Genomic DNA, 14,972 nt, shown 5'->3' on the forward strand with positions numbered 1-14,972 from the left:
TGCTGGCAAGCCATTGGACAATGGGAGGAGCAATGCATGCTTGAAAGTGAGGAAAGAGGAAGTTCCAGATCCTGTGGTGCTGGTAGAACGCTTATGAACAGTAACCACCCACTCACAGAAAATAGATGGTAAGCTACACAACATAAGAATCGGGATAGTCTTTGGACATATTAGACTGGCATGTGCATAAGAGTCAGATACACTTTAATTTAAGTTCTATACATATAGTCATGAACAAACACCAGTAAGACAAATTTATCACAAATAAGATTTAATATTTTATATTTAGTTACCTATACAATACATTTTTATTACTGAGTCTACAAATCAAAAGGAAGTAAGGAAACCTGATTAAGAAAGAGCAGCAGAGGTAAACCCATTGACGTGAATCAGTCCGATCGAGAGACTTCATATTCACAGATTGTAATTGTTGGGTTGCTCTGGACTATGATCCATAAATGATGGAGAATGGGGGAAGAAAGTAGGAAAGCCTTGAAAGGCTAGTAGTTGCCTGACTGTGTGACTCGTATACCAAATAACATAACCCACTGGTCCAGCTTTGTTGCCACATATGGCATCTGCACATGCTCATTCAGCCTTGCTTCGAGGCAGTCCTATAGTATTATGTCTGCAGTGCCCGTGGTAGAAAAGGCTCATACGGCATTCAGAAGCCACAGAAGCCCCATACCCAGCCCGAGGAAGACGGACATCTTCGCAGAGGTTCCACTGTTACACAGGTTTGTGTTACAACATGTATTGTCATACTGAAACTCAAAGGTAGAGTCAGTCTTGTTTTTTCCATCTTGGCAATTAGCTATACAACTCTGTTTATCGAACAAGTTGAAGGAACCTAAAAAAATAATGAAAAAAAAACAGTAGGTCATAGAAATGTCAAGATATAGTGCCCCATCAATGTCATAGTGACGCCTGGTGACTTAAAACCCAAGATACAGTGTCATAACTTCAGATGAGTTCAAAGTGCATTGAGGGATAGAACCCGGGACCCAGTCAACCAACATCCATTAACGTAATGTATATCTGACCTAAATCCCAAGATTCAATTTCTTAACGTCACACATCTTCCATGTAATGGAACCCAAAAGTCAGTGCTTCAACATCTCATGATGTCAAAGTGCACTCTGACCTAGACACCAAGATTAACTGTCCCTATAAAGTACTGTGATCTAGAAGCCAGTGCCCCAACATCTCATAATGTCACGATATACTATAACCTAGATTCAGTGCTCCAACATCACATATTGTCAAAGTGTACTTCCAATGGGTTATCTAGGACTTTGCTAACTACACGCTTTCTCTGCCCAGTGATGATCTCTCTTGGCTCGATGGTGATTCCTTTGACCTCATGTCAACAGAACAGTTCTTTCTCTTCTGCTCTGCTCTGTCGACGGGGTGTCACTGACGAAATTATGCCGACTGAATTCCGGCTCCCTGCAATTAGGCAGCGGGGAACCGTCTGTAAATCAGCACGATATCGGCAGTGATGCCCCGTCGGACAGGTCAAAGTGGAAAATAAGTTTCTCTGTCAACAGGACATCATAAGAAGCCGGTGAATCACTGGTAGGATCGATCCGTGACCACTTTGAGGCGGGAGAGATCGGTAAGTTCTTAGCCACATAGTGAAAAAACAAAGTCCCGGATAACTCCTTTAATATAGAACCAATATTCAGTGTCCCAACAACTCATAATTTTGTATATTCCAAGCTAGAACACAAGATGTGGTACCCGATAGATACAATGTCCCACCATCTATAATGTCACTGTATATAAAGAAGCTAGACACAAAAATAAGTAAAAAAGAAAAAACGCCAACACAAACCCCTGCCACCCCACCTGTAATCTGGAGACAACACATATCATTAATCAACAAAGCCCCCTCAAAATAGAGCCCATTGTGAAACTCTATATTATAGTACATTTGCAAATTTAGAGAAAAGTAAACCACAAATTTAAAAAAAAGTGAAATTGTATTGTATTAAATAGATATTTAAAAAAAGCAAAACTATGTCTCACTGAGAGAACAGTGCAAACACTATCTTGGTATCTCAAGAAGTAAAAAAAAAGGGTCATTAAGCTAATCAGTAAAAAGTGGACTGAAAGACTCTGGTCGTTAAGGAGCTAAAGCAAAAAAAAAGACTTTTTATGGCTGGAACTTTCCATTTTGTCGATACTTACCTAAGAACACTTTAGTAAAGGAGCAGTTTCCAGTGCAGTCTACTTCTGAAGATTTGGTGATGCACATGGACAGTACCCGGAATTTGCAGCTCTTACACGTCAAGGCGGAGGCTGCAGGTAGAGAACAGGTAAACATAGAAAAGTTACACTCCACAGACTAGGATACATAATGAAAATTTACATTCGGCCTTAAGCAAACAAGGTGGATTTCCTTGTCATGAATAGGCAAAGGATTTAATTATTCTTTATCTTTCCCATCCTGGAGGCCCTTATGTAAACAGATAGTAATCTCCGGATTAAGTAACTTCTGCAGCCCATGTCCTGGGAACATGTCCTTCACTTGAAGCCCCATGGCCCCAATGCAAAGTCTGTAATAGGGCCCTTATCTTCACTTGTCATCTATAATATAACGGGGGATGCGTGTCTCTGTCTGAAGCCTCGATAGAGTGCGCATGCGTGACGCGGAGTCGGGCTCCAGACAGAAGACCGCATCCAGCCGTTACAGGTAAGAGGAGGTGTATGGCGCCCGAGATCGCGGTATGCGCAGACACTGAACGCACACTGCGATCTCCGGCGCCATACTTACATACTTACCTGACCGGGAGGAGCATTGCCACGGCGCCTCTCTTCAGCGGAGACCGGGGCGGAGTGAGGCGTCGTATCGGCACGTGCGCATAGCGCTATCCGACGCCATTTTACGGAAGACCCATTTACAGTGTGTCGTCAGCAAAATGGCGCCAGTCAGCGCGGTGCTCTGTCTGCAGTGCTGGAGTACAGAGAAGAAAGGTGAGTATAACTGTTTATTTTTTTGGGGATGTGAGTATAGTGGGGGGTGAGGGGTGCCACGCATACCGGGATTAGGGGAGCCATGCATACCAGAATAGGGATGAGGGGAGCCATGCATACCAGAATAGGGATGAGGGGTGCCATGCATACCAGGATTGGGGATGAGGGGTGACACGCATACCTGGATAGGGATGAGGGGTGCCATGCATACCAAAATAGGGATGAGGGGTGACACGCATACCAGGATTGGGGATGAGGGGTGCCATGCATACCAGGATTGGGGATGAGGGGTGCCATGCATACCAGGATTGGGGATGAGGGGTGCCATGCATACCAGGATTGGGGATGAGGGGTGCCACGCATACCAGGATTGGGGATGAGGGGAGCCACGCATACCAGGATTGGGGATGAGGGGTGCCACGCATACCAGGATTGGGGATGAGGGGTGACACGCATACCGGGATTCGGGATGAGGGGTGCCACTCATACCGGGATTGGGGATGAGGGGTGCCACGCATAATGGGATTGGGGATGAGGGGAGCCACGCATACCGGGATTGGGGATGAGGGTGCCATGCATACCAGGATTGGGGATGAGGGGTGCCACGCATACCAAAATAGGGATGAGGGGTGCCACACATACCGGGATTGGGGATGAGGGGTGACACGCATACCAGGATTGGGGATGAGGGGTGACACGCATACCGGGATTGGGGATGAGGGGTGACACGCATACCGGGATTGGGGATGAGGGGTGCCACACATAATGGGATTGTGTTGAGGGGAGCCACGCATACCGGGATTGGGGATGAGGGTGCCATGCATACCAGAATAGGGATGAGGGGTGCCACGCATACCAGAATAGGGATGAGGGGTGCCACGCGTACCAGGATTGGGGATGAGGGGTGACACGCATACCAGGATTGGGGATAAGGGGTGACACGCATACCAGGATTGGGGATGAAGGGTGACACGCATACCGGGATTGGGGATGAGGGGTGCCACGCATAATGGGATTGGGGATGAGGGGAGCCACGCATACTGGGATTGGGGATGAGGGGTGCCACGCATACCAGGATTGGGGATGAAAGGTGCCACGCATACCAGAATAGGGATGAGGGGTGCCACGCATACCGGGATTGGGGATGAGGGGTGCCATGCATACCAGGATTGGGGATGAGGGGTGCCACGCATACCAGGATTGGGGATGAGAGGTGCCACGCATACCAGGATTGGGGATGAAAGGTGCCACGCATACCAGAATAGGAATGAGGGGTGCCATGCATACCAGGATTGGGGATGAGGGGTGCCACGCGTACCGGGATTGGGGGTGAGGGGTGCCACGCATACCGGGATTGGGGATGAGGTGTGCCTCGCATACCAGAATAGGGATGAGGGGTGCCACGCATACCAGAATAGGGATGAGGGGTGCCACACATACCAGGATTGGGTATGAGGGGTGCCACGAATACCGGGATTGGGGATGAGGAGTGCCACGAATACCAGGATTGGGGATGAGGGGTGCCACGCATACCAGAATAGGGATGAGGGGTGCCACGCATACCAGGATTGGGGATGAGGGGTGCCACGCACACCGGGATTGGGGATGAGGGGAGCCACGCATACCAGGATTGGGGATGAGGGGAGCCACTCATACCGGGATTGGGGATGAGGGGTGCCACGCATACCGGGATTGGGGATGAGGGGTGCCACGCATACGGGGATTGGATGGTGGGGACAGGATGGGGGCAGCACAAATACCGGGAGGGGGGCTGCACATACCAGCATGGGAGACTATATACCAATAAAAATGCTCGCCACCCGGGCGTAGAACGGGTTCAATAGCTAGTTAATAATAATGGCTTCTTCTCATATGGCAGGAGCCTTCAGGGCTCAACAGCTACAAATACCTCAACACCTTTTATAACTACATACCTATGGTAGGAGGCACTATAATTCAAGAAATATGGTTTATAACACCAAACGGCTAAGCTGATACATCAGAACACTAATGTGGTTCATAGATCTCTTTTGTTGTCAAAGAATTAGGCCTACAAGATGTGCCAGCTCAAAAGCAGACTATGACCAAGGCTAAAACACCCTTAATATAGCCTCCAAACATGGACTTCTCATGGTCTTACTGAACCTAACTTAGATGAACACCATAAAATTCTATTATGATCCATGTTTGGACCTTGGGTGTGGTCTCATTATTAATCTCGCATAGAACAGTTGATGAAGTATGTTGTCCCCAAGGATATATTTTTCAATCAGTATATGTATTTAAGTTGGAATAATCTTTTTCTTGGTAAGATCAGTCCATTTATGACTGCTTGTCTAGAGGTTGCTCGAGTATTAGGACATCATTAGGAAGTAGAGAGTTGCGGGACCTATTTAATGTAGCTTAAACCATCCACCTTCTTGTTGTTTATTAGGAACTACATTGCATGTAAAGTCGAAATAGAAGATTTACTTTTTTATTAATTGCAAACACAAGTTTGGCATTCTAGTAGGAAGCAATATCGGAGTTTTGATGAATCAACTCTTTCAGTATACAATAACCACTAGGTAAATACTACAATTTCCCTCAATAAAGTGTATCATATCGTACACCTTAAATAGGTGGACAAATCAGATGTGAAGCCTAAAAAAATGAAACTTGACTGAATTCAACCACAAGTGTTTGTGCTCATTTTAAGGTCATGGTTGACTTTCATGAGAATCAGTCACTGTGTCCTATCTGTCAGATCTCTGTTGCATAACGTAAGGGTGTAACCTTGCTTTCTATATAATCTGGCATTAACATTGGCTACTGCCATCTATAGGCAAGAGTTGATGAAATCATGTTCCCATAGAGAGAGGGTTGATTCCCTGGTTTCACTACGCATCAATTTTTTCGTTAACAATGTGTAATTTGTTCCCCTTTCTAAGCCAGTGTCCCACCTGTTTAGCACCCTCTGCACTTTTTAGCACTAGTCCTCCCCACATCCTAATGTCTTTGTTCATTTTTATATCCCTCCCCTTTGACATTTCACTGGTGCAACCACTAACATTATCTTTAAAGCGAGAATTTCCAGTGTTGACATATCAAATATTGATCTAATAAGGTCAAGGTAGAAGTAGACACTAAAAAAATGATTTCACTTTTTTCGACAAGGTGAAAGGGATGAAACAAGAAGACCTCTAACATCTTTAAAACCCATATAAGAAGTCATTATAGGACTACCTTCTGGAATGGCACTTTATAAACTTCATACTAATGCAATAACCAAAACTAAGGCCAAGTTACACAACAATTTACAAAAAAAAATCAAAGAAAATCACATCACAATACTAGTTACAGGAAGTCTTATTTCTGTCATATCATATCTTGGCTTTTCCTCAGATAGTACATGTTCTTTTCATCAAATCCTCCAACCTTAAAAGGAGATCATCGTATGAATGTCCATTGAATCTCCGGCACCAGTGGATCACCTTCAGCATCACTAATTCCAAAAAGTCAAACAACTGTGACTGCTTGAGATGACCACCAGAAAACCAACACATCTTGACAATGTTGGCCAACTATAGGGTGACATTTTCATGGGCATTACTATTTCCGCCAAATTTGACCTTCAGCTGCCAACGAAAATGGACATGTCAATGTTGGCCAATACTTCTTAAGAGTCAATTATGAACTTGTCTTTAACAGTCTGATATATTGTTTTGGCTGTAGATGCAATCATCCGTCACCGTAACAGGCCGTCATGCAGGAAGTCGCAGTTAATATTTAAGGCTAGTACTACAGTCATCGACCTCACCCCACCCTGGAGCATTGAATAGTGTCCATCTTAAAGTAGGTTCTCCACATAGTATAGGAATCTCCTCTCTCCATATGTTAGAATGTCAATAGGATCTTCAACATATGGAAAGAAGGGATCATTCAAAGGTATTTAAAGCAAGTTTTAGCTATAGTTTCTACATAGGAATTATTCTAAAAAAGTCTCAAAAACATCCTTTTAGGCTAAGAAGAATTATGCATATTATCCATTTGGGACTAAAGAAGCCCATGATGTATTTCCGGGTGGACCTACAGTATCATCTCAAATTGTATGTAAAATTTTATCACCAACATAAAATTTATTACTACAAAACAGTACAAATTAACCCAAAGTTATTTTTCGAAAAAAATACTTTCTGCTTTTTGCACTCACTGACTGTCCTGTGTGGTTGTGTCCCAGTTTCCCCGTTACAATAACTACAGCCCTGCATGACATTCCAATCATGTATGGACATTTCCACTTGTGGAAAAATTTGCTTCACTGAGCTAGCGCTGAGTTTGTGGTGTCATCGAAAAAAAAATAAAAGAATCTGGACAGTTTCAATGTTCAGAAAACCAGTCGAAATGTAGAGGTCTACGCCCTGTGTCTCATGTACTTCTAGTGCTTCTGTAAGTGGCCTGAGGACAAGGTGGGGCACTAGAACTTCAAATCTCTCAATGCCTGCAAGAAACATCTAAATGCCTGAAGGTTTTAGCAAAAACTGAAGTCAAACACACCTGGACTTGGACATTTAAAGATCCCAAATAATCTGTACAGAGTCAACAAGTAAACTAAGTATGGGCTGTAAACTTGGGTTGACTACAAGACCCTTCTACGTATTGTATATTGGCACACCCTTCTTCAAGTATTTTATCTAGATATTTCACTCATAAGGTACAGATGGAGATAAATGATAATCAAGAATGTTCATTATATGCTCCTACTAGTTGAAAGTTCTGTAAAGTACATAAAAATCCGAGAAGAACTTTCTGACAGATGTCATTTTTGTTGGGGCCAATAGACATGAGAAAGGCATCTGCTAGGTAAAATCACCCAAAAGAAAAAAATACAGGTTATGAAGTATTACATACCCTCAGCCCATTTGATTATAGCCAAATTTTTGTGGGTTGTTTTGTTAGTCTTTGACCAATTTTTTGAATACAAAAATCACGACACTTACCGATAGCAATCAACCCAAGAGCAAAACTGATGCAAAAGAGTGTCTTCATGGTCCTCACTTCCAGATAAAGCTCTGCGAGGAGAAGAAGACAGTCTGTAGATTACTTATAGATCCTGGAGGGACGTGAAAACTTTCGACAGCTCCAAGAGTTTAGCGAGCAGAAGAGGATAGTGAGAAAATGAGAAGAATTAGTGAGAGAGGCAGAGCTGGGAAGCATATGCAGGAAACTGATGATTACAAGGTAAAAATTCCAAGTGAAACAGCTTCAGTCCCAAAGTTTAGGAAATTGATGCAATAGAACGGAGGAGAATTTTTTTTTAGAGAAGGTTACAACTATATCCGAAAAGAATGGTAATGAAATAAATAAAGCTCGGTGGCATTACCAACTTGTCACTGTGACTTTCTTCTCCTCTTGTCCCTTTGACTGTGAAGAGCTTTCCGATACATAAAACCCCTTTATACTTCGTCCTGTTAGAAGGAGGAGTTGGATCATGTTACTGGACGACTAGCGGCCACACCTGTTTAGCTGTGTTTGGTACAGAGATAACGACATAAACACAGGGTTTTCCAGCTGTTGTGAAAATGCACAATCGCGATTCACCTCCACCACAAACTTTGTAGATTCCGAGACTAGATGTCCACGCGCTGGACAGCCACACTAGTGATATCATTTTAGCATATGTTCTTTTCTTTGGCATTTTTTTTAAGCATTTGCTATATAAAATGATATCACTTTAGGATTCAGTTTTTCAACCAGTGACATGCAGGACCCAAAACAAAAAAAAAAAAACATATGCAGACTAAACTGGCATGAAATGCCTGGCGTTGATCTACATGATCGGTACAGGACAAGGATAGAAAGCTGGAGCCGAGGAGGCATCTTACAGATTATTAACACCAGGGAAATGTGCACTCACCCTTAAACCCATTCTCTGCATTAGATCACCAGGGATTAACCCTTCTCCTTTAACCCTTCTTCAATCAAACATTAATTCATCCCTTAACCCCTTCACTACTTTAGATCACCAAGGATGATGACCTTACCTCTACTACTAGTATCCTAGACCAGGGGTGGGCAATACATTTTCCCAAAGGGCCACATGAAAAACTGTGACTGTTGTGGAGGCCAAACCAATAGGCTTAAATTAATTTTGATCAATATTTAATATTAATATTAATTGTATCACTTAATATTGAGCAGAATTAAGTTTGCTGACATCCCAGTATATACTGTATGAGTCCTAACATAGTCCCCTATATATAGTATAAGCCACTACACAGCCCACTACATACAGTATGAGTCCCACATAGCCCCTATATACAGTATAAACCCTTACAAGCCCCCTATATACAGTATGAACCCCACACAGTGAACTCTATATACAGTGTGAGCCCCCATATAACATATTTGTATACAGGTTGAGCCCTCACATAGCTCCCTATATACATTATGAGCCCCCACACAGCCCGCGTAGATACAGTATGAGTACCTGCATAGCCGCCTATATACAATATGAGCCCTCACATAGCCCCTACATACAGTGTGAGCCTACACATAGGCTTTCTATATACAGTATGAGCCCTCACATAACCCCTATTTACAGTATGAACCCCACATAGTCTTTTTATGTACAGTATGAGCCCCCATATAGCCCACTATTTACAGTTTGAGACCTCACATAGTCCCTAATATACAGCATGAGCCCCTAGCAAAGCCTCCCTATATTCAGTATGAAACTACCCATACACAGATGAAAAAAAACAACAAAATAACAGGGGTGTATCTAGGAAGGGCACGCGGGGCATTTGTCCTGGGCGCAGCGGGCAGGGGGTGGCATCGGGCCGCCTGATACGGCAGTCCGAGGTGTCTTCCCGGAGGCTGCACTCTGCCAGCATGTGTAGTGGGATTCAGTACAATTCAAGCCCTGATCGTTGGCACTTCTGGATCAGGTTGACATCGTCCATGCGATCAGATGATCTGATCACACTGCTGACCTGACCCTCCAGCGCTGCATAAGTACAAAGAACGTTAGTTTGTGGTAAGTGTTCCAATAGGGCTGAAGAAACAGAAGATTTATTGTAATTGGGGTAAGGAGAAATTTGAGGAGATATTATGGGGGGCATTTATGAGGAAACAGTATGGGGAGCATGGGGAAGGAAAAGGTGCTGAAACAATATGGGGAGCGGGGGAGGAGGATATCTGAGGAGACAGTATGGAAAGTGAAGGGGGGAATGTGTGAGGAAACAGAATTGTGAGTGAGGGGTGCAGACATTGTATAGGGAGTGAGAGAGGAATGGATGCTTGAAGGGGGATGTTTAAGGAAACAGCATGATGAGCAGGGGGATGAGAAATGTGCGAGGAGACTGTATGAGGAGCTGGGAGTATCTGTACAGTATGAGCAGTAGGGAGGGAATTTGTGCAGAAATAGTATGGGGAGGTGGGAAGGGGGGATATATAAGGAGACAGTATGGAGATTGAGGTGGTATTGTGTGAGGGGACAGTGTGATGAGTGGGGGTGAATGTATAAGGAGATAATATGAGGAGCGAGGGGGGGAATGGGTGTGGAAACAGTATGAAGAGTGGGGAGGGGGAATGTGTGAGGAGACAGTATGATGAGGGCACAGCAAGGAAGGGACAGTATGCCAAAGAGACTGAGTGTGATGAGGGGGCACAGCATAGAGATTGGTCAGTATAGAGGGGGAAACAGTATGTGAGAACAGTGTGAAGAGGGGGCCCACTATGGGAAGGAGAGGATATTGTGGAGGGCATGTTCCATAGAGGGACAGTGTGGTGGTCATATTTTGTGCAGGGAGCACAGTGATTATTTAATGGGGCACAGAGTACGTTAGATATTTTTATTCAGAAGCATCACACTGCTATTTTTAAGGGCATCATACCAGCATGTGCTGTAGAAGACCGGAGAAAATGGAGGTCTGCAGAGATGAGCTGTGGCTGTGAAAAGTCATCATGGCATCTGGACAAGATCAAGAAGACAAAAAAAGAGATGCCTCCAATCAGAGAAGATGACATCTTTAAGGTATCTGAATGAAAAAGTTTATTTGTCACGCTGACTAATTCTCATCAGCGCTTTGACTCCTGTATGGTCCAGAGTCTGATGATGACTGATAAGTGATAACATTAACTTCCAGTATCTCTTTACTATTGTTAAAGGGAATCTGTCACCCCCTGGGACCTATCAGACCTCTAATATGGGCATACAGGTAATAGTAATGTGAATCTATACTTACTTATATGGCCTATATTAGAGGTCTACTTGCTTTGTAATTGCTTTTTATTAAATTAGTTTTGGCAAGCTTCCTGTCCGGGGGACGCAAAGAAATCCCTGCATATTAGCTTCATTTCCATATCCCCCCCTCCCCTACATGTCACCTGATAGGTCCCAGGGGGTTGACAGATTCCCTTTAAAGACACACTGGAAGAGAGACAAATGTATATGGGACTGACCGGACAATTAATGTACCATGTACTGATGTTGGTTCTGGTGTTGAATTTTTGTATTAATGGTGGTACTGGTGATGTATTCATGTACTGATTGAGGTTATGGTGATGTATTCATGTACTGATGGTGGTTCTGGTGATGTATTCATGTACTGATGGGGATTCTAGTGATGCATTTCTGTACTGATGGTGGTTTGGGTGATTTATTTCTGTACTGCTAGTGGTTCAGATGATGTATTTTTGTATTAATAAGTGTCATAATGCAATGTTTCTGTACTAATGAGGTTCTAATTATGTATTTCTGTACTGCTTGTGGCTTTAGTGATGTAGCCACATATTTTTAATGATGTTCAGATCAGGGGACTGTGAGGGCCATTGTAAAACCTTCAGCTTGCACTTTTTGAGGTAGTCTATTGTGGATTTTGATGTGTGTTTAGGATCATTATCCATTTGTAAAAGTCATTCTCTTTTCAACTTCAGATTTTTTACAGATGGTGTGATGTTTGCATCAAGAATTTGTTGGCATTTCATTGAATCCATTCTTCCCTCTACCCATGAAATGTTCCCTGTGCCATTGGCTGCAACACAACCCCAAAGAATAGTTGATCCATCCCAATTCTTAATGGTTGTTGAGATGTTCTTTTCCTGAAATTCTGTGCCCTTTTTTCTCAACACATACCTTTGATCAATGTAGCTAAAGAGTTCTATTTTAACCTCATCGGTCCACAGGACTTGTTTACAAAATGCATCAGGCTTGTTTAGATGTTCTTTTGCATAGTTTTAACACTGAATTTTATGGTGAGGACTCAGGAGACGTTTTCTTCTGATGACTCTTCCATGAAGGCCATATTTGTGCATGTGTCTCTGAACAGTAGAACAATGTACCACAACTCCAGAGTCTGCTAAATCTTTCTGAAGGTCATTTGCAGTCAAGTGGGGGTTGCCTTTCTAGCAGTACTACCAGCAGGTCTCACTGAAATTGTACTTGGTCTTCCAGACCTTATCTTGACCTCCACTGTTCCTTTTAGCTGCAATTTCTTAATTATATTTCGAACTGAGGAAAGGGCAACTTGAAAATGCTTTTCTATCATCTTATAGCCTTCCCCTGCTTTATGGGCCTCCAAAATTCTCATTTTTAGAGTGCTAGGTAGCTGCTTAGAAGAACTCATGGATGCTGTATTTTGGCACAAGGTTAGAGGAGGTTGGTTTTTATCAAGCTGGAAAATTTGCATCACCTGGCCTTTCCTAACGATGATGGTGAACAAACCATAACCCTTACAGGCTAATTAAGGTCTCAAACCTTGGTCAAAGTTATCTGAGCATACAAATCTCCAAGGGTGCCCAAAAATTTGCATTGGCCCATTTCCCTTTTTAAAATGAAAAATAAATATTTTTTGAGCCTAAAATACAAAGGAAATGTGTAATCTATAACTCTAGGCCTTTTAGAGATCATTTCATCTTCAACTCGGTTAACTGTTTACAATAATAGTAATTTTGAGTAGGCGTGCCCAAACTTTTACATGCCACCGTACATACAACTATGCAGGCACATACTTACTGCACAAACAGGGATATACATACACACACACACACACACACACACACACATATATATATATATATATATATATATATATATATATATATATACTGCTCAAAATAATAAAGGGAACACTCAAATAACACATCCTAGATCTGAATGAATGAAATATTCTCATTGAATACTTTGTTCTGTACAAAGTTGAATGTGCTGACAACAAAATCACACAAAAATCATCAATGGAAATCAAGTTTATTAACCAATGGAGGCCTGGATTTGGAGTCACCCCCAAAATTAAAGTGGAAAAGCACACTACAGGCTGATCCAACTTTGATGTAATGTCCTTAAAACAAGTCAAAATGAGGCTCAGTATTGTGTGTGGCCTTCACGTGCCTGTATGACCTCCCTACAACGCCTGGGCATGCTCCTGATGAGGCTGAGTATTGTGTGTGGCCTCCACGTGCCTGTATGACCTCCCTACAACGCCTGGGCATGCTCCTGATGAGGTTGCGGTGAGTCTCCTGTGGGATCTCCTCCCAGACCTGGACTAAAGCATCCGCCAACTCCTGGACAGTCTGTGGTGCAACGTGACGTTGGTGGATGGAGCCAGACATGATGTCCCAGATGTGCTCAATCGGATTCAGGTCTGGGGAACGGGCGGGCCAGTCCATAGCTTCAATGCCTTCATCTTGCAGGAACTGCTGACACACTGCAGCCACATGAGGTCTGGCATTGTCCTGCATTAGGAAGAACCCAGGGCCAACCGCACCAGCATATGGTCTCACAAGGGGTCTGAGGATCTCATCTCGGTACCTAAAGGCAGTCAGGCTACCTCTGGCGAGCACATGGAGGGCTGTGCGGCCCTCCAAAGAAATGCCACCCCACACCATTACAGACCCACTGCCAAACCGGGCATGCTGAGGGATGCTGCAGGCAGCAGATCGCTCTACACGGCGTCTCCACACTCTGTCACGTCTGTCACATGTGCTCAGTTGGAACCTGCTTTCATCTGTGAAGAGCACAGGGCGCCAGTGGCGACTTTGCCATTCCTGGTGTTCTGTGGCAAATGTCAAACGTCCTGCACGGTGTTGGGCTGTGAGCACAACCCCCATCTGTGGACGTCGGGCCCTCATACCACCCTCATGGAGTCGGTTTCTAACCGTTTGTGCAGACACATGCACATTTGTGGCCTGCTGGAGGTCATTTTGCAGGGCTCTGGCAGTGCTCCTCCTGTTCCTCCTTGCACAAAGGCGGAGGTAGCGGTCCTGCTGCTGGGTTGTTGCCCTCCTATGGCTCCCTCCACATCTCCTGGTGTACTGGCCTGTCTCCTGGTAGCACCTCCAGCCTCTGGACACTACGCTGACAGACACAGCAAACCTTCTTGCCACAGCTCGCATTGATGTGCCATCCTGGATGAGCTGCACTACCTGAGCAACTTCTGAAGGTTGTAGAGTCCATCTCATGCTACCACAAGTGTGAAAACACAACCAACATTCAAAAGTGACCAAAACATCAGCCAGAAAGCATTCGTACTGAGATGTGGTCTTTGCTCCCCACCTGCAGAATCACTCCTTTATTGAGGGTGTCTTGATAATTGCCAATAATTTCCATCTATTGTCTATTCCATTTGCACAACAGCATGTGAAATTGATTGTCAATCAGTGTTGCTTCCTAAGTGGACAGTTTGATTTCACAGAAGTTTGATTTACTTGGAGTTATATGCTGTTGTTTAAGTGTTCCCTTTATTTTTTTGAGCAGTGTATATACTGTATACAAACTGTGGCAAAGTCAATGGCAGAGGGGAGATATGTTTCCCTGAGGCTATTAGCTTCACATACACACATATAGAAATAGCCATAGACACTTTCATACAGACAGCACAAATGTGAACATACTTATGCTAGCACACATAAATTAACACATACATACATATACACATTCATACATAATGTATACAGAAACACATATACAGTACAGACCAAAAGTTTGGACACACCTTCTCATTTAAAGATTT

The 14,972-nt window shown here is 43.7% G+C and overlaps 1 protein-coding gene across 1 annotated transcript; it reads right to left on the bottom strand.

The window, feature by feature from the left end:
- Positions 1–254: 254 nt before the first annotated feature.
- Positions 255–8,466, bottom strand: LY6G6C (lymphocyte antigen 6 family member G6C). Its single transcript, XM_073641720.1, has 4 exons — positions 8,346–8,466; positions 7,959–8,030; positions 2,194–2,304; positions 255–850 (listed from the first exon to the last, which is right to left on the bottom strand). The coding sequence occupies exons 1-4, from the start codon at positions 8,449–8,451 to the stop codon at positions 654–656; spliced, it is 486 nt and encodes a 161-aa protein (XP_073497821.1). The 5' UTR covers positions 8,452–8,466; the 3' UTR covers positions 255–653.
- Between the last annotated feature and the right edge of the window lie 6,506 nt (positions 8,467–14,972).

Source organism: Phyllobates terribilis, unplaced genomic scaffold (assembly GCF_046119375.1).
Source record: "Phyllobates terribilis strain yellow unplaced genomic scaffold, ASM4611937v1 Scaffold_7__3_contigs__length_470593459, whole genome shotgun sequence".
NCBI lineage: Eukaryota > Metazoa > Chordata > Amphibia > Anura > Dendrobatidae > Phyllobates > Phyllobates terribilis.